Here is a 27,136-nt window from a genome sequence, read left to right on the forward strand (position 1 = left end):
AAGGTCGACAGTAACTAGGTCGACAATGTCTAGGTCGACCACTATTGGTCGACAGTAAATAGGTCGACAGGGTGTCTAGGTCGACAGGGTCTTTAGGTCGACATGTTCTAGGTCGACCGGTCAAAAGGTAAACATGAGTTTTTTATGTTATTTTGGTGTCATTTTCTATGTAGAGTGACCGGGAACCCCAATTAGTGCACCGCGTCCCCTCGCATGGCTCGCTTCGCTCGCCATGCTTCGGGCAAGGTGCCTTCGCTCCGCTACCCCTTTGCTCGGCATAAGGTTATCATTCCAATCGTAGTCCACGTGGATCGTTAAGTATGAAAAGGTTAAAAAAAAAGAAAAAAATTGTGAAACACTCATGTCGACCTTTTGACCTATCGGCCTAGAACATGTCGACCTAAAGACCCTGTCGACCTAGTTACTGTCGACTTAGAGACCGGATCCCGTCCAGGTAGAGAGCATTTTGTCCCTCCTGGAATGGGTCATGTTGTGAGGTATGCACAATCTAATGTACAGCATATACATTAAATAATGACTCAGTGGGGGTATTCAGTTGTTTGAATAGTCTGTTGGGTGGCTGTTTTTTCTAATAGACCCAACCGACTTTTCAAACAACTGAATTCCCCCCCACAGTATACTGCATAATGTGTCACATCTGTCTGTTACGTTGTTACAGAGTAAGAAGAATCCTCATCTGTTTCCCATATTTCTACCACATTCTCCAAATTTGCCATTTGTCCTGAAAACGCAACAAATAAGAACACTGTGCCCTGATGGGAAATCGCTGAGGGATTTATACTTAAACGCAGTGCCAATCAGACAGCCGTCCAGGAATGGAGATGCTGAAATATATTGAGGTGTAGCGAAGCCTTATAGAAGAGAATGGAAAAGCGCTGACCTCTACATTTGCTTTTAAATAGTCTATATCAATTTCTATGGGTGGCAAAACATTGCCGGCCTGGGTCAGGCTTCAGGTCTTGTTTATTTCCACATGATTTAATGCAACAGCCTGAAATTCAGTATATCTCAGAAAAACACACTGCATACTGACAAATGAAATGCCTATCCCCCCCTTCTCCAATAGATGCCCTTCTACAGGCGCCCTCATCACTCCAAGACTCATTTTCAAGTAAAAAAAAAAAAAAATACTTGTCGCTGGTATTGTTCAGCATTAATTAATCTCCATAATTGTGTACTGTGCAGTGACTCCATGTTGGACAGTTGTCACGCTGCTAGTTTATGAAATGTTGGAGAGTAATTCCAGGCAGAGATTCGGGTGTTGTGATATATAGCAGATGGCGTTCATATAAGCGGGATGGAGATGCGGTCAGCATCACAGCGATCTGGTGGCGCCGATAGGTGACTGACACCGGAATCCCGACACCACTCGGAATTACGGCGCTGGAACCCTCACTGCCAGCATTCCGAAGGTAAGTATTGGGGTGAGTGTTGGGGAGCGGGGGGGAAGGGGGTGTGTGTTAGGGTTAGGCACTACAGGTGGGGGTAGCCGCAGTCGCCACCCCCCGAGTCTTAGCCCTAGCCCCCACTTCCTGTGATTAGTCCTAGCCGCCACCCCCCACTATCTTAGCCCTTACCGCCACCCCAGGCCGGTTAGGGATAGGGCAGGAGGCAGGGAAGGGGTAAATCAATTACCTCATTCCCTGTTGCCATTCTTAAAGTTGGTATGCCGCGGTCGGTCATGTGACTGCGGGCATCCCGACCAGCGGGATTTCCTATCACACTTGTGGGATCTGAGCAATCGTTCGAGGAAAACTAAACGTAAATGCGTTTCTAATTATTACAAATCACAATACACACAAAAGCTATTGTTTAAAAATAAAATAAATAAAATAATACTAATGCCCAAAGTAATTTTCCATTTTACCATCTGCCTGGAAACTTCCCAGGGCCACCAAAGACAGTCGTGTTTCTGGAGCGAGTGACGACGAGGGAACAAAGACCTTCCAACAAACTCTCCTATCTCACATCGCAACATGAGGGGCAAGTATTGTGATGGAACATTCAGTGTAAATTGTCATCGGATACTCTGCAGTAATCCCTGGTGGTTAGTCAGGGATGTTTTATACGATGATTATCAGACCTATTTGAATGCTTTGGGTTCACTGGGAAAAATTATTCATTTTTTATATACATTTTATGTAGTGATGTGCACTGGAAATTTTTCGGGTTTTGGTTTTGGATTCGGTTCCGCGGCCGTGTTTTGGATTCGGACGCGTTTTGGCAAAACCTCCCTGAAATTTTTTTGTCGGATTCGGGTGTGTTTTGGATTCGGGTGTTTTTTTACAAAAAACCCTCAAAAACAGCTTAAATCATAGAATTTGGGGGTCATTTTGAGCCCATAGTATTATTAACCTCAATAACCATAATTTCCACTCATTTTCAGTCTATTCTGAACACCTCACACCTCACAATATTATTTTCAGTCCTAAAATTTGCACCGAGGTCGCTGGATGGCTAAGCGACCCAAGTGGCTGACACAAACGTCTGGCCCATCTAGGAGTGGCACTGCAGTGTCAGGCAGGATGGCAGATTTAAAAAATAGTCCCCAAACAGCACATGATGCAAAGAAAAAAAGAGGCGCAATGAGGTAGCTGTGTGAGTAAGCTAAGCGACACAAGTGGCCGACACAAACACCTGGCCCATCTAGGAGTGGCACTGCAGTGTCAGGCAGGATGGCACTTCAAAAAATAGTCCCCAAACAGCACATGATGCAAAGAAAAAAAGAGGTGCACCAAGGTCGCTGGATGGCTAAGCTAAGCGACCCAAGTGGCCGACACAAACACCTGGCCCATCTAGGAGTGGCACTGCAGTTTTCTAGCGAGAGGATGAGTGCTTCCATTCTCATGTGAATCTGAACCACTAGCCAGGAACATAGGCCAGGGCCTCAGCCGGTCCTTGCCACTCTTTGTCGTAAATGGCATATTGGCAAGTTTACGCTACTCATCAGACGCTTTTAATTTTGATTTTTGGGTCATTTTACTGAACTTTTGTAGTATACTTGATGACACAGAGGTAGAGCAGTGGACTACTGTACCGTACTGCTATATATGATATACTGGTGGTCAGCAAAATTATGCACTGTCCTCCTACTATATATATACTGCGCAAAACTTAAATGCACCACAGGTATGGATGGATAGTATACTTGACGACACAGAGGTAGGTAGAGCAGTGGACTTGCCACGGGCAAGCAGGACTTTTGCCCGGGGCGCCGCCTTTTGGAGGGCGCCGGCGCCATCTGGAGGGCGCCGCACCAGGGCAAGATCCGCTGCTGCTGTGCCCCCCGCTGCCCGCTGCCACTGGCCAATGTGAAGGGAAACTAGAGTTTCCCTTCGTGGAGAGGTCCTTTACTGTGCGGTGCGCGATGACGTCATCACACACCGCACATTAAAGGACCTCTCCACGAAGGGCTTCACAGCGGCCAGCGGCAGCGGGGGGCACATTTCAGAGCGCTACAGTAGTCTGTACAGGAGCGTAAATGACCACGCCCCCTGTACGAAGCCACGCCCCCATTGCCGTCCGGGGCGCGCAAAGCTCCAGAACCGCCCCTGACCGTACTGATATAATACTGGTGGTCACTGGTCAGCAAAATTCTGCACTGTCCTCCTACTATATACTACAATGCAGCACAGATATGGAGCGTTTTTCAGGCAGAGAACGTAGATATTTTCAGCACACTGAGCACAGATATTTTCAGCACACTGAGCACAGATATTTGCAGCACACTGAGCACAGATATTTGCAGCACACTGAGCACAGATATTTGCAGCACACTGAACACAACTGAGAGAACGCTGCACATCCTCTCCCTATCATCTCCAATGCACGAGTGAAAATGGCGGTGACGCGCAGCTCCTTATATAGAATACGAATCTTGCGAGAATCCGACTGCGGGATGACGTTCGGGCGCGCTCGGGTTAACCGAGCAAGGCGGGAGGATCCGAGTCTGCCTCGGAACCGTGTAAAATGGGTGAAGTTCGGGGGGGTTCGGATTCCGAGGAACCGAACCCGCTCATCACTACATTTTATATATGTGGGGAATAGATATATTTGCGCTTAAACTGCAATATACATGGAAACTGCAATTTTTTGAGACCCCCATTAAAAATATATTCCAACTCTAATAATTTGTGTTAAAACTTTAATTAGCAACTTTGTATTACACTTGTTACCAGCCCCGTCAAAATGACAGAACATCATAACAGTAACGTCTGTAATGCCCGAATGGAGCAACACTTGAATTGCTCTGTTGGGCGCCATCTAGTGGCGACCGGTGCCAGGGCTGAATTAAGCCTTGTGGGGACTCGGGGCACTTAACACAGGGGGGGACTCGGGGGGAAGGGATGGTGTGGTGTACATTAGATTGTACATAGGGGGTCATTCCGAGTTGATCGCTAGCTGCATTCGTTCGCTCTGCAGCCATTAGGCAAAAAAACGTCACTTCTGCGCATGCGTATGCGGCGCAATGCGCACGCGCAACGTACTATTACAAAGAACGATGTAGTTTCACACAAGGTCTAGCGAAGCTTTTCAGTCGCACTGCTGGCCGCAGAGTGATTGACATTAAGTGGGCGTTTCTGGGTGTCAACTGACCATTTTCAGGGAGGGTTCGAAAAAACGCAGGCGTGCCAGGAAAAACGCAGGCGTGGCTGGGCGAACGCAGGGCGTGTTTGTGACGTCAAAACAGGAACTGAACAGTCTGAAGTCATCGCAAGTTTTGACCTACTCTAAAATTGCACAAAAAAACTTTGTATCCGCTCTGCGAACCTTTCGTTCGCACTTCTGCTAAGCTAAAATACACTCCCAGTGGGAGGCGGCATAGCGTTTGCATGGCTGTTAAAAACAGCTAGTGAGCGATCAACTCGGAATGACCCCCATAGCTCCCAACATAACCCATTCCAGTAGGGACAAAATACTCTCTACCTGGACTTCCCTCTTAATATATGATTGGCGTCACCTGTGTTGAACTATTTCATTGATAAGAAAGGTGTTTCAACAGAGGTGATTGCAATCATAAATTAAGAGGGAAGTCCAGGTAGACAATTTGTTCCTCCTGGAATGGGTCGTGTTAGGATGAATGGATTGTGTATATTAAATATAAACCAATGGTGTACGTTAGATTTAAACAACCGTATTTGCCGGCGTATAAGACGACTTTTTTGCCCTGCAAAACATGCCTCCAAGTGGGGGGGTCGTCTTATACGCCGGCGGTCGTCTTATACGCCACAGTGCCTCCCGATGCACTGCGGCGCGGCGGGTCATCAGCGTGGCTGCGGCGAGCATCAGCAGCGATACAGGGGTGCCAGCCTTTTCGGCATGACCGGCCCGTTCTGCTCGGGAAACAGCGGCGCTCCGGCCCGCCCCTTGCACATGCGGTCATAATATACAGTGAGACAGGGAGGCAGACAGGGAGCAGGGACCAATCCAATCAGGCTTTGTATACAGCCAACCACAGTACTGCACCATTGTACAGTACAATACAGCATAGAAAATGTCCAGCAGTCAAACCCCTATCAACCCTATCATGGCAACAGCAAAAAGAAAGAAATATGATGCAAGAGGGGGTAGTCTTATACGGCGAGTATATAACAAACTCTATATTTTGAGTGGAAATGTTGGGGGTCGTCTTATACGCCGGCAAATACGGTAATAGTTTAATAATGTCTGGGTACTGATTATAGGTCCACCTAATTGAAAGACAACTATTTTATAAACGTTTCTTGTAGTGGAACAAAGACAACTTAACCTTAAAATACACATAGAAAAATAAGATCTATAATTGATCTTGTCACATGCAAGAATAGCAGCAGCCTCTACACTACTTACACACTGGGACAGGACTCAGGAGGACTCTCTGTGTGTGTCTCTTTCTCTATAGATCTGAATGCTTTCATTAGCTTACAGGTTATACAGGACCAAGACATCCAGGTTGGGAGGTGAAGAAGTTGGGATCCATGGGTCACTTACAGCTCTCTCCCCCCTCCTATCTCTCCTGGTTGGGACGCTCCATTGGTAACTCATGAAACCTGATACTCATGTGTCTCTGCCTGCACTACATATTGTCCTGCTGTCCTTTTGGCTGCCTAGTTCTGTCAGTGTGCTCTGGCCAGGAGGGGGGGGGGGGGGGCACCCTGAAAGAGGGGGCAAAGAGTACAGTATCCCCTGTGCCTCCCCCCCTCATTCTGGCTACGTCCGGCACGCAAAACACTTGAATTCCCCCCATACAGGTGAGGAGCAGCATTAGCCTTTTATTATATAGGATAAGTAAAGAGATTCTAAATATATTAATGTTTATCACCTATTTAGTATATTTACACAATGGGGAAACAGAATATGATTTTTTTAAATGCATTCAGGCTTGGACTGGCCCACAGGGGTACAGTGTAAACCACCAGTGGGCCCCACTTCCTGGGGGTCATTGGCGTTTCTATAATGGGTGCAATGGGTGTGGTGCACACAGGCCCCTGGGTCCAGGGGGGGGGGGGGGGGCACACCACACCCATTGCACCCATTTTAACACTTAACTTTCCGGAGTCCAGGGCCGGTACCTGCAATCGCAGCGGAAATCACTGCCAAAATGGCAGCCGCGCATGCGCGGTAGCCAAATTGGTCTCCGGATCATAGCGGGCGCCATGTTTCCGGAGACCTGCGCATGTGCAGTAGACTCCAGCACAATGCCGGAGTCTACAGCGCCGTACAGAGAGGGGGACCCACCCGGAGGTGTACACGGTGTTAGGTGCCGCGGTCCGCGGCGCCGCTCGGTCTGCTTCCGAGCGCCGCTCACGGCCACCGCACCTCCCTCCCTGCCCGCCCGGCGCCTAGCAACGCCAGGACGCCGTGCGTACTGTAGCCGCCGGGTCCCTGGCAACGCTAGGACGCCGGGCATCCACAGCCGCTGGGTCCATGGCAACGGGGACGCCATTGGCGGACCGCGTCCCCCGTTGCCAGATAAAATTGATTAGTTGTTCGTGCAGCAGGGCAGCTGCACGGCAACTAGTAATTAGGGTCTGGGGGCTGGTCTTGCTGGCCCTCCTGTCATTGGCCAGCAGGGCCTTTTTATGGGAGCCAGCACACTGCAGCCTCGCCGGTGATAGCTTCCTGTATGCTGTTCCTGCCTTGCAACGTCTGTTCCTGGTCAGCTGTATCTGGTCGATCCTGCTCCCTGTGCTCCTGAGTCCTGGAGTTCTGAAGCCGGTCCTGGGAATCCTTCCAGTCCAAGTGAACCTGTTGCAGTCATCTGGGGGTTCTAGCTTATTGGGGTTCTCTCCCGGTTTCCGCGTGTTGCGGCCTAGGCCGCTTAGTCCTTGCGTTTATTTTGTACTGGTGGTTTTGCGGAGGTTTCCGTTTTTCACTGTCCTCCCCGGTACACGACGGTGCCGTGTGGGGGTGTGGACAGTGGTATCTTTTGTTGTTCTTTTCCTTTGGCGGCGTGCCGCACATATATTTAGTTTTAGGGTTGTTAGTAGCCCCTAGCCTTCTGTTTGCTTTAGTTAGAGGTCCCCTTGTTATTATCCTGTCTCGGTTCACGCCTTGTCTCACTCTAAGACCTGGGGGCATCGGAGTTGGGCAGACCTAATCCGCCCTTCAAACGCGGCTGCCGTGGGCCCAAGAAACCATAGTCACTCAGGCGTGAACTGACCACACGGGTGAGACAACGGAGGTAGGGTGCTAGGGGCTATTTCCGTACCACACCTTATTTCAGCATCACGTCCTGGTGCTTTGGACTCACTACGCAACATCTCTCTAGTTCTGAGCACCAGGAACGTAACACACGGGCCCCCTCCTCTGTAGAAAGTAACGCCCCTGCTGGGGGCCCACCTCCTGCTCTAAGGATCAGGTTCCAGACTGTGCACTTGAATTATACATTATACATATGTCACCTTATACTGGACTATGGTGTATATTCTACAGGGCATGGCTGTTATTAATCTGTTATTAATCTGGTACATTATCATGCATGCAGCAGCTGAACTTGCGGTATATATTTATAAAGGGGCCCAGACGTTGCACTCTCTAATGGTTAGTCAAACCAATGATGTGGCAGGCCACACCCCCTCTGCAGACTGGCCACACCCCTATACATGGGCCCCTACAACTGCTTTTCCCCGGTGGGCCCTACATGCCCCAGTCCGACACTGAATGCATTTATTTGTATTTTTTTTCTTTATAATCAGTAGGAATCTTAAGAAGTCGGAAGAGATTCCAGTTGGTCTCTTCTACTGTCAGTACTTATAGATCCATTGTGACCTAGACCTGGATCTCATAGTAATTGGTAAATAAGTTGTTATTAGAGCCAGTTTGCCTTGAACTATTAGTGTAGCCTGGGGAAATGTTGCTTCTAAAGTGTCATAGAATGTCATCCAGTCTACACAAAGGCCCTCATTCTGAGTTGTTCGCTCGCTAGATGCTTTTAGCAGCATTGCACACGCTAGGCCGCCGCCCTCTGGGAGTGTATCTTAGTTTAGCAGAATAGCGAACGAAAGATTAGCAGAACTGCTACTAAATAATTCCCTGCAGTTTCTGAGTAGCTCCAGACCTACTCCTAGACTGCGATCACCTCAGTCCGTTTAGTTCCTGGTTTGACGTCACAAACACGCCCTGCGTTCGGCCAGCCACTCCCCCGTTTCTCCAGACACTCCCGCGTTTTTATCTGGCACGCCTGCGTTTTTTAGCACACTCCCTGAAAACGGCCACTTTCCGCCCAGAAACACCCCTTTCCTGTCAATCACACTACGATCACTCGAGCGAGGAAAAAAACGTTGCTCGAGCTTGTGTAAATCTACAAAGCTTTGTGTGAAAATACTGTATTCCATGTTCTGCAGAGTGGGAGACTGTGGATTACATTTGGAAACCCCCCTCTAGAAATTCTGCGTTTGCCGCTGTCACCTGCTGACTACGCCAACAAACCTACTCTGATCTTTTCACTGGTGTCATCTGGGGCCACATAGGTAAGTACATTTAAGCTTGGGGTGAGGGCAGGAGCAGGCTCCGCTGTGTCTGTTGTATATATTTTCTATTTTGGAACGATCTTTTACAACAGAACATGGGACTCACCTCGTGATGCCCAGCGATGGTGGCAATGTGGAGGGCGGTGAGAGCTCCATACCCCACCTGCTGTATATCTGCCCCACCGTGCAGTAATGCCGTCAGCACCTCAGCGTTATCCTAAAAACAACAAACATATTTCATGAATTGATTCTTTGTAAAGAGGCAGACAAGTACACGTCTGCTCTGAGGGGACGGCCGGCTGGGGATCTGCTCAACTGTATCTCCAGTCATGAACACTAAAATAAGTAAAAAATAGTTTTATACAGACTTGTCCTTTGAATCAGCCTCCACCAGGTATTACAAAGAAGCAGTGTACTGCACAGGTGTGCGTGATTCTCGAGCCCCTAACTAAACCATACTATCAGATATTTTTCATACATAAGAATCTGCCTGAAGAACCTATAATAAATAAAAACATTGGTGGTCATTCCGAGTTGTTCGCTCGCTAGCTGCTTTTAGCAGCATTGCACATGCTAGGCCGCCGCCCTCTGGGAGTGTATCTTAGCTTAGCAGAATAGTGAACGAAAGATTAGCAAATCTGCTACTAAATATTTCTTTGCAATTTCTGAGTAGCTCCAGACCTACTCACAGATTGCGATCACCTCAGTCCATTTAATTCCTGGTTTGATGTCACAAACACGCCCTGCGTTCGGCCAGCCACTCCCCCGTTTCTCCAGCCACTCCCCCGTTTCCCCAGCCACTCCTGCGTTTTTACCTGGCACGCCTGCGTTTTTTAGCACACTCCCTGAAAACGGCCACTTTCCGCCCAGAAACACCCACTTCCTGTCAATCACACTATGATCACTCGAGCGAGGAAAAAAACGTTGCTCGAGCTTGTGTAAATCTACTACGTTTTTAGTTAAATAACTAAGCGCATGCATGCTGCGTACCATGCGCATGCGCATTTAGCAACAAATCGCAGCATAGCGAAAATCGGCAACGAGCGAACAACTCGGAATGACCACCATTCTAAGATAGACACGTTCACCTTTATACTATAACCATCTTTATATAGCTCCGTACTGCGTTTACCGCTGAATGAGTCTCACAGTGCGTACTCATTTCATGCTCTCCTCTGGGCGGAGGCCGGGTCATAGGGGGGCTAAGACCAGCACGCAGCAAGACATAGGGGTCTATATGATCCTTTTATCCAGCAAAAAATTTATGTTTTTGTTGTATTTAAGGATTCTCCCTGTTTATCAGTGCCCGCTGCATGTTTTTTTTATTTTATTATTTTATAAACTCTATTTGTATTTTGTGTGTTATATTCTTTGGGGTCTATGTACTAAGGCTTGGAGAGAGATAAAGTACCAGCCAATCAGCTCCTGTCATTTTTCAAACACAGCCTGTAACATGACAGTTAGGAGCTGATTAGCTGGTACTTTTTCTCCATCCACTTTATTACTCTGCAAGGCTTAGAACACCCCCTCTTCCAGACCGCTATGCTTCCAGGTGCAGAGCTCCGGTGCAGTGGCGGCTCCGGAGGTGGAGCGGCATTGCAGGAGCCTGTGAGTCCCGGCCGGCGATGTTTGGGGTGGCAGTTGTTGTGGCTCCCCTGTCTGAATTTTGGACTGCGCTGCCCCACCTCTGGACCCGCCATTGATCCTGTGTGACCCGGCAACATGCGGCGGCGCTTGAGCAGCAGGGATCGCAACTGGCCGGTGATGCGTGGGATAACCGATACTGGCGCGGGTCAGCGTCGTCAGGGAACTCAGCTGCCCTGATTTTTTTTTTTTTTTAATAAATGGTTTAGAAATTGTCCTGCAAAATATAAGGTCTTTCCAGGGCGTTTTGATAAACGTCACAGCGTACACTGACAGTCGCATATTGAATATCCTCATTCGTAGGGACCACTTTGTGGCTGGTATTATATACGCCACCCGGTAGCAAGCCTCACAGCTAGTTCTGTACATGACCGTTATATCATATCTAAATTAAATGTAGGAAAAAGATAAAATTGCCCCTGTCCTATCCTGCGGCAATCCTGGCGTGCGCTGCAACTTGCACACAAAGAGCCCGGGATTAACGGGATTCCAATTAAAATGTAAAACTAGAGAATGGAACTTCATTCTGTAGCACCAGGATCTGGTTTTGCTGCAGATTTGGCTGCTGATGCGTAGCTCTGTGGTACTACTGTACTGCCTAATTGTGCGAGAGGTAGACTGGGGAACGCCACAGAAGAGCGGCCGCTCAGCAGTCAGATGTGATGGCGAGACGAGTGAATGTGCTGTAATTGGTTTGCAGGCTCACTGATGCATAGACTGCGTTCTGAGCCTGAGTCAATGAAGGGCCCGGGGGAAATGAGACTCCTGAATGTTAGCGGAAACCTCCACACATACAGATCACATCACAGAGACGCCGTGCAACAGATCTCACATATCCTGGATACATCTATATCATATACAGAACATCTGCACACGTATGTTTATTCATGTTGTCAGCTGGGACATCTGTGTGACGTGCAGTTGTGTGTAAGTGACAGGCGTACAGCCGGGATGTAGTCATGTGATCTCCTGACCGCCGGTCACACATACCCAACCCTACCCGCCAACAGTCTCTATGGGCCTAATTCAGACCTGACTGCACGCTAGCTTTTTTTTGCAGCGCTGCGATCAGATCAGAACTGCGCATGCGTATAGCGCGTCGCACAGGTACAAAGCGGATCATTGCTGTGCGATGGGTTTTACGAAGAATCCATTCACACAGCCGATCGCAAGGTGATTGATAGGAAGAGGGCGTTTGTGGGTGGCAACTGACCGTTTTCTGGGAGTGATTGGAAAAACGCAGGCGTGTCCAAGCGTTCGCAGGGCGGGTGTCTGACGTCAATTCCGGGACCAGACAGGCGGAAGTGATCGCAGCGGCTGAGTAAGTCCTGGGCTGCTCAGAAACTGCACAAAGTTGTCTTGTACCGCTTGGCTGCACATGCGATCGCACACTTGCAAAGCAAAAATACACTCCCCTATAGGTGGCGACTATATGATCTCAGCACTGCAAAAAATAGCTAGTGAGCGATCAGGTCTGAATTAGGCCCCACATGCATTGCAGCATGGTTTTTCCCATTAGAGAACAATTTTGCTGCTTCGATCAGGGGGTAAATTTACTAAGATGGGAGTTCTATTTGAGATGGGATATAGGGGGTCATTCCCAGTTGATCGTAGCTGTGCTAAATTTAGCACAGCTACAATCATTGACACTGACATGCAGGGGGGGGGGGGGGGGGGGGGACGCCCTGTACGTCAGTGCCGCCCCCCCCCCCCCCATAGAAGTGCAAAGGCATCGCACAGCGGCGATGCCTTAGCACTTCAAGAGTAGCTCTCCCGGCCAGCACAGCTTTAGCGTGCTGGCCGGGAGCTACTCACCGCTCCCCGGCCCACAACGGCTGCGTGTGACGTCACGCAGCCGCCGCGGACTGCCCCCCTCCAACGGTCCGGCCACGCCTGCGTTGTCCGGACAGCACCTACTAAATGGCGGCTTAACGTCGCCGTTCAGCTCCCTCCCGCCCAACGACCACCTCTGTCTCAGAGGCGATCGCTAGGCACCAACGACTGCCATGCGCCGGCGCACTGTGGCGCTGGCGCATGCGCAGTTTCAACCCGATCGCTGCGCTGCGACAAACTGCAGCGAGCGATCGGGTCGGAATGACCCCCATTGCCCATAGCAACCAATCAGATTCCAGGTATTATCTTCTAGAATGTGCTAGATAAATGAGAAGTATAATCTGATTGGTTGCTATGGGCAACATCCCATCTTAAATAGAACTCCCATCTTAGTAAATTTACCCCCAGGTCTGAATTAGGCCCTATGTCCACGTGATAGTCACAACTGCAGCAACCAAAGTGGGCACAGCCTTCCCTGCAACGAGTCTGGTTTTAATGGCTCAGGAGTGGTTTGGGCAGATCGGGCAAGGTCTAGTCTAGGGGTGGGCAAAATACAGCCCGCGGGCCGGATGCGGCCCGCAAACCGATCCTGCCCGGCCCACTGCCTCCCACCAGCGAGCAATGACGAGCGGCCCGAGCGGCTGAGCTGCTTGTCATTGCTCTGCACTGCAGTACCTCCAAGCTGCCAGCGGCGCCTCTCTCCCCTGCTGCTGCGTTGTAGCAGCCTCCTCCAGAGTCCCCAGTGACAACGACTGTGTTCAGCCGAGAAGGGGGCGGGGCCACGTGCCGATGAGGGGGCGGGGCTACACGGGACCTCAGGGGGCGGGGCTACACGGGACAAGAGCCAGACTGCTACAGATCCATCCTTCCTGCCACTGCCAGCCAGATCAGTAAGTTATTGGGAAAAGTGAAAGAAAGTGTGTGTGTGTGTGTGTGTGATAGTGTGCATATATTTGTGTGTGCGGACAGTGGCGTCAGACTGTTTTTAGGTTTGGGGGAGAGATCTTTAGCTCTCGCTGTACCAACCCCTCCCGTGTTCTGTCACCATGTCACCCCCATGTTCTGTCACTATTTCACCCCCCCCCGTGATCTGTCACTGTGTCACCCCCCCCGTGTTCTGTCACTGTCACCCCCCCGTGTTCTGTCACTGTGTCACCCCCCGTGTTCTGTCACTGTCACCCCCCCGTGTTCTGTCACTGTCACCCCCCCGTGTTCTGTCACTGTGTCACACCCCCCGTGTTCTGTCACTGTGTCACACCCCCCGTGTTCTGTCACTGTGTCACACCCCCCGTGTTCTGTCACCATGTCACACCCCCTGTGTTCTGTGACTGTCACCCCCACCGTGTTCTGTCACTGTGTCACACCCCCCGTGTTCTGTCACTGTGTCACCTCCCCGTGTTCTTTCACTGTGTCACCCCCCCGTGTTCTGTCACCGTGTCACACATCCGTGTTCTGTCACTGTCACCCCCACCGTGTTCTGTCACTGTGTCACACCCCCCGTGTTCTGTCACTGTGTCACCTCCCCGTGTTCTGTCGCTGTCAACCCCACCATGTTCTGTCACCATGTCACACCCCCCCGTGTTCTGTCACTGTCACCCCAACCGTGTTCTGTCACCCCCCCTCCCCGTGTTCTTTCACTGTGTCACACCCCCCGTGTTCTGTCACCGTGTCACACATCCGTGTTCTGTCACTGTCACCCCCACCGTGTTCTGTCACTGTGTCACCCCCCCTGTGTTCTGTCACCGTATCACCCCCTCCCCATGTTCTGTCACCGTGTCACCCCCACCATGTTCTGTCACTGTCACCCCCCCTCCCCGTATTCTTTCACTGTGTCACACCCCCCGTGTTCTGTCACCGTGTCACACATCCGTGTTCTGTCACTGTCACCCCCCCTCCCTGTGTTCTGTCACTGTGTCACCCCCACCATTTTCTGTCACTGTGTCACACACCCGTGTTCTATCACTGTCACCCCCCCTCCCCGTGTTCTGTCACCGTGTCACCCCCACCGTGTTCAGTCACCGTGTCACACACCCGTGTTCTGTCACTGTCACCCCCCCTCCCCGTGTTCTGTCACCGTGTCACCCCCCCCATGTTCTGTCACCGTGTCACCCCCACCGTGTTCTGTCACTGTCACACCCCCCATGTTCTGTCACCCCCACCGTGTTCTGTCACCGTGTCACCCCCACCGTGTTCTGTCACTGTGTCACCCCCACCGTATTCTGTCACCCTGTCACACCTTTCCCCAGGGGCCATAAGACACTGGATAATTTGCTTGCTGCACAATAATTATCCTAAATAAAATGTTAATGTGTAAAAAGGCTCTCTACCTGCCGTAAAGTGTGTAAAAGGGGCTCTACCTGGTGTAATGTGTGTAAGTGGCGCTGTGTGGCGCAATTTGAATAATGAAAACTATTGTGCAGCCTAATATGAATCTGTATTATTTTTTGCCCACACCCCTTCCACATGAAGCCATGTCCCTATATTTTTGGCAAGTGGGGCGAGCTGGTATTTTGTATGTGGCCCTCGGATACTGACAGGAAATGTCAAGTGGCCCCTCAGCTGAAATAATAGCCCACCCCTGGTCTAGTCCTTTCCTATTGGTAATGTTGGGGGTATGCGGCTCTGGGATTAAGGTCTATGTAAAAGTTATGTGTATGTACAGTAACACAGCCAGTAGCGGATCTTGCCACGGGCAAGCAGTACTTTTGCCCGGGGCGCCGCCTTCAGGAGGGCGCTGGCGCCATCCGGAGGGCGCCGCACCATGGCAAGATCCGCCACTGCTGTGCCCTCCGCTGCCCGCTGTGTCCCCCCGGCTCCTGCGGCTCTGGTCCCGTGAAAGGAACTAGACGCGTAGCGTCTAGTTTCCCTTCGCAAAGAGGACCATTACTGAGCGGTGCGCGATGACGTCATCACGCACCGCACAGTAAAGGTCCTCTCCGCGAAGGGAACTAGACACTACGCATCTAGTTTCCCTTCGCGGAGAGGACCTTTTGCTGTGCGGTGCGCGATGACGTCATCGCGCACCGCTCAGCATTTAAGCGGAGCTTCTGCTGTACAGGGGGCGTGACTGACCACGCCCCCTGTAGTAAGCCACGCCCCCATTCCCTGCCCGGGGCGCCGAGGGCATTCGAACCGGCCCTGAACACAGCAATATATATTATACAGTTATCTGAGCTAACAACAACTTATGAATATAAATCTCTGACACTTACAGTGTGTTACAAAGTTAGGGAGGAATTCAGTGTACTCACCTCCGCATGCGAGGGGGGCAAGTTGCAGTTGCGATGGCATGTAGACTCCGGCAATGCCATCGTAACTCGTCCCCCTTGCAGCTTGAACCCGCACATTTTTACTCGCAGCCCTGTGCAAACAAAAATCCCTGAACCCACCGTACATGGGCCCTCATTCCGAGTTGTTCGCTCGCTAGCTGCTTTTATCAGCATTGCACACGCTAGGCCGCCGCCCTCTGGGAGTGTATCTTAGCTTAGCAGAATAGCGAACAAAAGATTAGCAGAACTGCTACTAAATAATTCCCTGCAGTTTCTGAGTAGCTCCAGACCTACTCCTACACTGCGATCACCTCAGTCCGTTTAGTTCCTGGTTTGACGTCACAAACACGCCCTGCGTTCGGCCAGCCACTACCCCGTTTCTCCAGCTACTCCCGCGTTTTTACCTGGCACGCCTGCGTTTTTTAGCACACTCCCTGAAAACGGCCACTTTCCGCCCAGAAACACCCACTTCCTGTCAATCACACTACGATCACTCGAGCGAGGAAAAAACGTTGCTCGAGCTTGTGTAAATCTACAAAGTTTTGTGTGAAAGTACTTAGTGCATGCGCGGTGCATACCATGCGCATTTTTGCAGTTTTTTCACTTAATCGCTGCACTGGCTGGTACTTTATCTCTGTCCAATGTTTGATACATCTCCCCACCAATGTGCTCACAGCTGGCAAAGGATAGTAGTTAACTAGATTTTCATCCCACACCAACAGCTATTTATCATTTCAACATGTAGTTATAAAGAACCAGACAGAAGAGGTGTGTGTATATAGCATAATATGTGTGTCACCAATCACTGTAGTGTAGTCTACATAATAAGGTTTTATTCAAACTATGCTATAATATAAATATTAGATTTTTTACAGATTTAAATGGCCAATTCCATTATACATAGTGCTACTGATCGTCACCTCGACGTCAGGCTGCGCACATACCTGAACATCGCAAGCCTATGGAGTGTGAAGAAAACCCGTGATGTTTCTGCCCGCGATGCGCCTTTGCGGAAAGCACATCATGGCCAAGACGCTAATTGAATCTCCTCCTGTGACTCAAAATATAATCTAAACAGATTATATTTTAGTTGCCTTTCACACATAACACACATATGTTCAACTACTGTACAGTACGTACCTTATACGCAGCCACGTGGAGAGCTGTGAAGCCGTTTTTAGTTAGTCTGGATGGGCGTAAGCCTTTCAGCATCAACGTTCTAATGTGCGACTTGTTACCTGCAATATAAACACAGCTCTAGGTGTAAGCACTGATATCAGGAGAGAGATCCTGACCAGCCGTCTGCAAGAGAGCCTCTGACCACGCGTTTCGCCACAATAAGTAGCTTTGACGTTCCTGGCACACAGCAGAATATGGTTACAATTCCACATGCATTATCTCCTCTACAGACACAATTTCAAGATGTTTTGTTAAAACACAGAGACTTAATTTGCCTCGGAAGCTTGTGTGCTAATACATTGCGGAAAAAATGTGGTTGCAAACCTTGCTCGTTTTAAAAAGCGGGCGAGATTTTCTCTCCTGTAACTATGTGCTAAGTGCCCACAGACCCATGCTCCTAATTTAATATCCAACTTCATGTAAATGCATATGAAAAAAAACAATGAAGTCCAATTTTACCAGATTTTTTTTTTTTAGATCTTGGCTTTACAATAATTTAAATGTAACAAGTATTTGTTGCCATACGGAGTCCAACGGTGTAAGTAACTAAATTGCTACACAAATATGCCACATCTGTGATCTCTCCTTACATGCCCACTTCCAGATTTACCCCGCCCATTTCCACCTAAACCCCACCCACATTAGTGCAAGGACCTTTCCTGGGTCTGCTATACAGGACAGTCCCGACCAGTATGAGGATGTCTGTTGGGAGCTATGCTTTACTGACCATCCCATATGAGTCACTTCTCACCACTCAAATGGGGCAGCAAGATCTGCATCCATCACTCACTTGCTGGGACCCAGGATGCGTGTGGCGCCGCCCCGTGATACGATCACAGTTTATTTGGGAACCCATCAATTAGAGGACGACTCCTGCCGGCACAGCCTGGCTGCGCTGGCAGGCAATACGGCTTTTTTTTTTTCTCGGAGTGGCTGCGTGGGACGTTAGATAGCCGCCCCAAAAACGCCACGTCAACTCCCCCCTCTCTACGGCTACTGCTGTCAACCACCTTGCGGCTGCATTGTTCTGGGATGCGGCCGCATGGTGAAGGGTCGCGCATGCGCACTATGGCCAGTGAGTATGCGCAGACCTGATGGCCACCCGCCGCTGCATGCAAATGCAACATCTGGGTCCTCCTCTGAATAAGGCGGGTGGATTGAAACTTACTGATGATGCTCTGCGATTAACAAATCTACGTCAGAAGATGAGTGGCTTCCAGAACTCTTATAATGAACTGAACGCCCTGTGGCATTAGGGAGGATAATAATAATAATAATAATAATAATAATAATAATAATAATAATAATAATATAATCGGTTTGACTGATCTGGGACCCTCATTGCCCACCAGACAGTAGGCAGCAACCTAGGTTGGCTAATAGATAACCCAGCAATGGCCTCAGATACCCATAAAGTTACCAAAACATCCTTGTTGTCGCATGTTTAATAGTACACACTTTAAAGTGGCCATTTAACCTATAGGTGACATACATTTTAACTTACTAGATCCATACTGTAGACCACAGGTTCTCAAACTCGGTCCTCAGGACCCCACACGGTCCATGTTTTGCAGGTCACCTGTAGATTTTTGAAATTTGACAGTTGGTGATACACAGTGCAGCTCTTGGGTGACATGGAAAACGTGAACTGTGTGGGGTCCTGAGGACCGAGTTTGAGAACCACTGCTGTAGACCATTGTGCCTTTAATACCCTAAGCTAGACTTACTGTTGGCGCCTACTCACTGAGGGGGGATATATCAAACCTTGGAGACAGATAAAGTACCAACCAATCAGCTCCTAGCTGCCATTTTTCAAACGCAGCCTGTAACATGGCAGTTAGGAGCTGATTGGCTGCTACTTTATCTCTCTCTGAGGCTTGATACCCCGCCTCCTTCTTCTGACACCAACTTTTCAGATAAACCCTGTTTGCGTTGGAAAAGTTTGAACAGCAATTTGCTTCTCGGCGCTCATTTGAATAAAAAGATTGCTCTGCTTATTCTACCATTAAATGTGTTTATTTTGTATTCATTCCTTAAATAAAAGTAGTATTTTTTATCGCATGGTCACATACTTACCGCCACAGATACAGCACAAGTGGAGTAGAGATAGGCCATTCTCTGTTCGATAGTTTAAATTGACTTTGCCGAAGGCTTCGTCTGAGCTGCAAAATAGATTTTACAGCTGATCACACAGGCTCTATCAGTCGTGGTGGTTTATTTAGTTATGTGAATTTTAATCAGACACATATGAAATAAAATAAAATAAATCATTGATGGGTTTAAACGGAGGTACAATGACTGGCAGCTAAGGCTGAAGTGGAATTATATTCAGATAAGGAAAATGCTTATTTTAAAACTGCATGCGCCAGGCGTCTACTGTATGTAGCAGTAATATAGAGACATTGTGATAGTACCTTATGTACGTTTTACAGTCTCAGTGTTGGCTGATGGCATAATAGGGATATTTGTGGTGGGAGCTGGGGGCAGAGGGGGTCATTCAGAGTTGTTCGCTCGCTAGCAGTTTTTAGCAGCCGTGCAAACGCTATGCCGCCGCCCACTGGGATCGCAGAGCGGCTACAAAATAATTTTGTGCAGTTTCAGAGTAGCTTCAGACCTACTCAGCGCTTGCGATCACTTCAGACTGTTCAGTTCCTGTTTTGACGTCACGAACACGCCCCGCGTTCGCCCAGCCACGCCTGTGTTTTTCCTGGCACGCCTGCGTTTTCCCGAACACTCCCTGAAAATAGTCAGTTGACACCCAGAAACGCCCTCTTCATGTCAATCATTCTGCGGCCAGCAGTGCGACTGAAAAGCTTCGCTAGACCTTGTGTGAAACTACATTGCTCGTTGTATTAGTACGACGTGCGAGTGCATTGCGCCGCATACGCATGTGCAGAAGTGATGATTTTTTTGCCTGATCGCTGCGCAGCGAACGAAAGCAGCTAGCGATCAACTCGGAATGACCACCCCTCGGACTGGGGCAGGAAGGACCCACCTGGGAATGTAGGGGCCTGTGCGTAAGGGATGTGACCCGTCCACACAGAGGTTTGGCCAACCATTAGAGTCTGAAGGGGAGTTTATCAAAGTCTGGAGAGAGATAAAGTGGAGAAAGATAAAGTACCAACCAATCAGCTCTTGGCTTTTTTTAAACCCAGCCTGTAATATTGCAGTTAGGAGCGGATTCACCTGATCGTAGATGTGCGAAAAAACATACATCTACGATCAAAATCTTAGGCATGCGGGAGACGCCCAGCACAGGGCTATTCCGTCCTGCATGCCAGGCCCCCCGCAGATGTGCAAATGCATCCCACAGCGGTGATACTTTCGCACCTGCCATATAGCTCCCTGCCTAAGTAGCCGACAGTAGCTGCAAAGGCAGGCGGCTATCCGCCATGTTTTTGACCTGCAGCGGCTGCGTGTGACGCCACGCAGCTGCCACGGCCCACCCCGCAAGCAGGCCGGACATACCTGCGTTGTCCGAACCGCGCCATCCCAACACTGCCGCAACACACCTGACCACCCTGTGACCACCTCTTCCTGTCAATCAGGGCTTCAGCCTGTGGCTGCTGCAGCGACCAGGGCTGAATTAAGCTCTTTATCTCTCTCCAAGGTTTAGTACATAGCCTGTAGAATGATAGCTACAAGCTGATTGGTTGGCACTTTCCCTCTCTCCAACGTAGATACACCCGCACCAAGCTTCCGCACCGCTTAGGATTAAAGCCTGTGAGTGAGTTCTCTCATACACCCACCCTTTATGCGCCATGCAGCACGAGACGTGAGGCACATCTTACCCGCTCTGCCACCGGTAACAGTACCCAGACTTTCACAGCTATTTCTTAATTCATCATCTTTGTTACACTGTAGCTGCATTTGCTTCTACTTACAGTGAGCACGGCGCTTTGCGTCATAACGCAGCTGGTATAAAATCACAGATGAAGAATAACGCTGCGTGGCGGGATGTGTGGAACAGCTGCCTTGTATCGGTCTCCAGCCTTTTGCCTATTTTCCCAGGTCAGCGTCTGAGTCGCACACACTAGCTGCAGCTGTGTCCGGCCGAATGGGTCTCTTTGGCACAATCTGAGGATGAGTGTAAGCGGACACTCATCCTCAAGTTGGCCCAAAGCATAGGCAAACGCAGGGGGGGCTTTCTGGTTGCCCAGTAACCCCCCTTCCCTCGGCAAGTGGCAAATTATGACAATGCCGCCAAGTGTATTTATTATTAATATTATCCTTTATTTATATGGCGCCACAAGGGATCCGCAGCGCCCATTACACAGCGCATAATCAAATGAGCAAACAAGAAAACAGAACTTACAGTACAAGACAATATAGGACAGGTATAGAAAACCCGGGTTAGGTGCCATCAAAGGGAGTATGGAGTATAAGATAGTGTAAGTAAGATAAGGAAAGGCACATGAGGAAAGAATTCCCTGCTGGGGGTCATTACGAGTTGATCGCTCGCTAGCTACTTTTAGCAGCCATGCAAACGCATAGTCGCCGCCCACGGGGGAGTGTATTTTCGCTTTGCAAGTGTGCGAACGCGTGTGCAGCCCAGCGGGGCGGAAACGTTTTTGCAGTTTCTGAGTAGGTCTGGACTTACTCAGCCGCTGCGATCACTTCAGCCTGTCCGGTCCCGGAATTGACGTCAGACACCCGCCCAGCAGATGCTTGGACACGCCTGCGTTTTCCCTGCCACTCCCAGAAAACGGTCAGCTGCCACCCACAAACGCCTTCTTCCTGTCAATCTCCTTGCGATCGGCTGTGCGAATGGATTCTTCGTTAAATCCATCGCCCAGCAACGATTCACTTTGTACCCGTATGACGCGCCTGCGCATTGCGGTGCATACGCATGCGCAGTAGTAACCTGTTCACTGATTGCACTAAAACATAAGATAACATATGTCGAGGCCTTATTCAGCTTCAGTTGCAATTTTGCTACATCACAAATCGTCCGATTATCGGATGACTGCGCATGTGCTGCGAACGCATTGCACGTGCGTGACCCACAATTTGCCACTCTACTATGATCGCATCTCGGCGGGATGAGATTGCAGGCTGTTTGACCGATGGCGGGTGTTCGTGGACATTTGCAAAGAGTGGTTGAGAAAACGCAGGTGGGTTATGGCGGTTTTTGGGGCGTGCATCGGACATCAGCTGAAGTTGCTGCCACTGAAAACATTGCCTCTGGTGCGACCGCATTCTCTTTATTCTGAGTAGCCCTGCGTCATCCACAACCATCGATGGTGCTTGATTTTTGCTAAGCATTCACAATTCTGCTGCTGCATGCGCAAAATTGCAAATGCATCGGTGGGTAGCTTGTTCTGTGCCAGGCGGCTCTTGCTGCGTGATTCTCAGCAGTTGCGGTTACGCAAAGTGAATGAACAGAAGAGAAATCTAAATCAAATCAATATTTGGTGTGACCACCCTTTGCCTTCAAAACAGCATCAATTCTTCTAGGTACACTTGCACACAGTTTTTGAAGGATCTCGGCAGGGAGGTTGTCCCAAACATCTTGGAGAACTAACCACAGATCTTCAAATCCTTCTGTCTCTTCATGTAATCCCAGACAGACTTGATAATGTTGAGATCAGGGCTCTGTGGGGGCCATATCATCACGTCCAGGGGGGAAATTTACTAAGATGGGAGTTCTAATTAAGAAGGGATGTTACCCATAGCAACCAATCAGATTCTACTTCTCATTTATCTAGCACCTTCTAGAAGATAATACCTGGAATCTGATTGGTTGCTATGGGCAACATCCCATCATAAATAGAACTCCCATCTTAGTAAATTTACCCCCAGGACTCCTTGTTCTTCTTTACTCTGAAGATAGTTCTTAATGACATTGGCTGTATGTTTGGGGTTATAGTCCTGCTGCAGAATAAATTTGGAGCCAATCAGATGCCTCCCTGATGGTATTGCATTATGGATAAGTACCTGACTATATTTCTCAGCATTGAAGCACAAAGAAACGGGCAACACTGAGGACCATAGACACAGTGGTCAGCCGTGGAAACTTGGTTCATCAGATAAAAGACACATCATGATTACTTTCCTTTGAAACTGGAAGATGCCCAGCAGTGCCATCAGTTCAGAGCTGGCAGTAATCAGTGGGACCCAGGTACACCCATCTACTGTTCGGAGAAGTCTGTCCAGAAGTGGTCTTCATGGAAGAATTGCGGCCAACAAGCCATACCTTCCACGTGGAAACATGGCCAAGCGACTCAACTATACACGAAAACATAGGAACTGGAGAGCGGTCACTAAAATGCCCAATATACTGTCTGGCGATCACAAAGAATACGGATGGAATCAGCCATTGCGTATTCATCATGTGAGCGATAACAGGTTGGCATGGGGGGGCAAGATCTATCTTGCCTCCAGGCACCTGGGATGAAGTTACGCCACTGGCCCCCATAGAGTCTCTCTGGGATTACATGAAGAGACAGGAGGATCTGAGCAAGCCTACATCCACAGAAGATCTAGTTCTCCAAGATGTTTAGAACAACCTCCCCGCCGAGTTCCTTCAAAAGCTGTGTGCAAGTGTACCTAGAAGAATTGATGATGTTATGAAGGCAAAGGGTGGTCACACCAATTATTGATTGGATTTCGATTTCTCTTCTGTTTATTCACTTTGCATTTTGTAAATTGATAATAATAAATTAAAAACACTACTATTTTTGAAAGCATTCTTACTGTGCAGCATTTTTTCCACACATGCCTAAAACTTTTGCACAGTACTGATATAAGAAAGTAGAGCAATAGAGTCTCTACAGTAGAGTCTCCAGGGACGTGACATTATCATAACACAAACGGAACAGGTGCAGGATCCAACAGCCTCCTTATTATACATCTCTATCTACCTCTCGCCATTCATCTTCTGAGTGTAGAGAAACGCCCTGCGCACGCAGAAGTCATTACCGTTGTGCTGTCTACACTTCAGACAGTTCTCTTCTGCTGTTGTTAGACAATATAGGACTTAAATCAAGGTATGTGGGGAGTCAGACGTTGATGGATTCATGTTTTAATGACCGCAGTATGTTACAGCTTACAGAAAACATCTATTTTTGCTTTGTTTCTTCATGTACCTGATACAACGATTCTTTTCATAATATATATATATTTTTTTTTAAATCAACATAAGGGGTTGATTTAAAGGTTGAACACAAAGGTGTACAAGTTACATTGACACACTTGCATTTTTGTACCTGATTTTCAGCTGCACACGTGAAGGTGAACGCAAACGTAAATACAGCGTACAGATGCATCTGGAACAAACATGCAACAGTCATTCCCAGCAACGGCATAACCTGCGCACGGCTTATGTATGTGCAAAACTCACACGTTGCGGAGAACATATTTCAAGATAAGTGTAACTCATCCTAAAACACGTCAAAGGGGTGTGTATAGCTTGCCACCGCACGCCTTTAATATACCCCTTAATATATCTGATGGGGAGGCGATCACAAAACCACCTATCGGGATTCCGGCGGTCACCATGCCGACGCCGGAATCCCGACAGGCAATGAAAACTGGCGACAGGCGACGCCCATAGAGGGAGAATATATCGTGTGGTGATCGAAGCAAGCACCGTGCCTGCTGCATGGCGAGCGCAATGAGCCCGCAAGGGGCTTTCTAGTGCTCGCCCCGTTGCTGGCTTACTGGTGGCCGGGATCCCGCTGTCGGGAACATGACGCTGTATAATATATGTACTCCATCTGGTGACACTCTCCACGCGCACGGAACTGGAGATCTCTAAATCTAAATACAGACAAATACTTTTGCCAGATAAATGCATCTTTACGTCATACAGGATGGGATGTAGTTACATTGCCGGCAGTTGGGTTCCCGGCTAACAGGGGCTACTCTCACTCATGGGTGTCCACGACAGCCATAAAGTGGGAATAGAATCTGTAGCGAGCCACCGAGTCCGCAGCATTGTAGCGTGACAAGCGCAGCGAGCCCGCAATGGGCTTTGTTGTGCTCGCTCATCTGCCGGTATTCTAGCGGCTGGGTTCCCGGCTAACAGGGGCTACTCTCACTCGTGGGTGTCCACAACAGCCATAAAGTGGGAATAGAATCCGTAGTGAGCCACAGAGTCCGCAGCATTGCGAGCGTAGCGAGCCCGCAAGGGGCTTTGTTGTGCTCGCCCATCTGCCGGTATTCTAGCGGCTGGGTTACCGGCATGCTGACCGCCCGGATCTTGGCCACTGGTATACCATACCCAGTGCCTCTAGACCAGGGGTGGCCAATCAGTCAGAGACAAAGAGCCAGAAAAGATCTGTAGTCAAGGGCAAGAGCCAGTATCATGGGGGCGTGGCCTAGTTTTCACAAAGCCACACCCCATTTTTGTGAGCACACCTTTCGGTATGACGTTTGTAGGAGTATGACAATGGGCTAGATGCATCATCGCTTGGAAAGTGATAAAATGGAGGGTGATAAAGTACCAGCCAATCAGCTCCTAACTGCCATGTCACAGGCTGTGTTTGAAAAATGGCAGTTAGGAGCTGATTGGCTGGTACTTTTTCATTCTCCATTTTAGCACTTTCCAAGCGATGATGCATCTGGCTCCTTGTGTCATAACTCTGTTTTTAGTCATGTTGTACAGTGCCACATACATATAAAAATGCCAATAAATGGGTGCCTCCACACTGCCAGAAACATATGCCCCCAGTGCCAGATACACATATGTCCCCACAGTGCCAAATACATATATGCCCCACAGTGCCAGATACACATATATGCCCCACAGTACCAGATGCACAAATGCCCCACAGTGCCAAGTACACAGATGCCCCACAGTGCCAGATACACATATGCCAAACAGTGCCAGATACATATATGCTTTCAGTGCCAGATATACATGTACCACAGTGCCAGATATACATGTCCCCACAGTGCCAGCAATGCCCCCAGTGCCAGATATACATGTTCCCACAGTGCCAGATATACATGTCCCCACAGTGCCAGCTATGCCCCTAGTGCTAGATATATATGTCCCCACAGTGCCAGCTCTGCCCCAAGTGCCAGATATACATGTCCCCCCCAGTGCGAGATATACATGTTCCCACAGTGCCAGATATACATATCCCCACAGTGCCAGCTATGCCCCCAAAGCCAGTGTCCCCACAGTGCCAAATATGCCCCTAGTGCTAGATATATGTCCCCACAGTGCCAGCTCTGCCCCAAGTGCCAGATATACATGTCCCCCCCAGTGACAGATATACATGTCCCCCCAGTGACAGATATACATGTCCCCCCAGTGACAGATATACATGTCCCACCAGTGCCAGATATACATGTCCCCCCAGTGCCAAATATACATGTCCCCCCAGTGCCAGATATACATGTCCCCCCAGTGCCAGATATACATGTCCCCCCAGTGACAGATATATATGTCCCCCCAGTGCCAGATATATATGTCCCCCCAGTCAGTGCCAGATATATATGTCCCCCCAGTCAGTGCCAGATATACATGTCCCCCCAGTGCCAGATACACATGTCCCCCCAGTGCCAGATACACATGTCCCCCCAGTGCCAGATATACATGTCCCCCCAGTGCCAGATACACATGTCCCCCCAGTGCCAGATACACATGTCCCCCCAGTGCCAGATACACATGTCCCCCCAGTGACAGATATACATGTCCCCCCAGTGACAGATATACATGTCCCCCCAGTGACAGATATACATGTCCCCCCAGTGCCAGATATACATGTCCCCCCCAGTGCCAGATATACATGTCCCCCCCAGTGCCAGATATACATGTCCCCCCCAGTGCCAGATATACATGTCCCCCCCAGTGCCAGATATACATGTCCCCCCCAGTGCCAGATATACATGTCCCCCCCAGTGCCAGATATACATGTCCCCCCCAGTGCCAGATATACATGTCCCCCCCAGTGCCAGATATACATGTCCCCCCCAGTGCCAGATATACATGTCCCCCCAGTGACAGATATACATGTCCCCCCAGTGACAGATATACTTGTCCCCACAGTGCCAGCTATGCCCCCTGGCCACCGCGCCATTTTTTCAGAATCCTGCGCATGCGCTGTGTACTCTGGCACTGTGCCAGAGTCTCTAGTGGTCAGTGCGCTAGCAGAGGCACGACGGCTGCGGGAGAGGAGCGGGCCCTCACACGGTCAGTGATGGACTCCGGAAAGGTTAGTAGAGGAGAAATGGGTTCAGTGTGTGCGGTGTGCGGTGTGCCCCCCCCCCAGGACTCAGGGGCCCGTG

General features: G+C 49.4%; 1 protein-coding gene across 4 annotated transcripts in view; it reads right to left on the bottom strand.

Moving 5' to 3' along the window:
• The window catches only part of TNNI3K (TNNI3 interacting kinase), a 308,028-nt gene that overhangs the window by 256,747 nt on the left and 24,145 nt on the right, over window positions 1-27,136 (bottom strand). For 3 of the 4 annotated variants that reach the window (XM_063939083.1, XM_063939082.1, XM_063939081.1), the window contains exons 3-5: window positions 18,974-19,059; window positions 16,859-16,956; window positions 9,079-9,189 (exon numbers count right to left, since the gene is read on the bottom strand). In XM_063939083.1, coding sequence (XP_063795153.1) covers window positions 9,079-9,189; window positions 16,859-16,956; window positions 18,974-19,059 — 295 coding nt within the window. The remainder of the gene's footprint in view (window positions 1-9,078; window positions 9,190-16,858; window positions 16,957-18,973; window positions 19,060-27,136) is intronic. The other variant, XM_063939084.1, reaches the window with a different exon arrangement.

The sequence above is a fragment of the Pseudophryne corroboree genome, chromosome 9 (assembly GCF_028390025.1).
Source record: "Pseudophryne corroboree isolate aPseCor3 chromosome 9, aPseCor3.hap2, whole genome shotgun sequence".
NCBI classification, from domain to species: Eukaryota; Metazoa; Chordata; class Amphibia; order Anura; family Myobatrachidae; genus Pseudophryne; species Pseudophryne corroboree.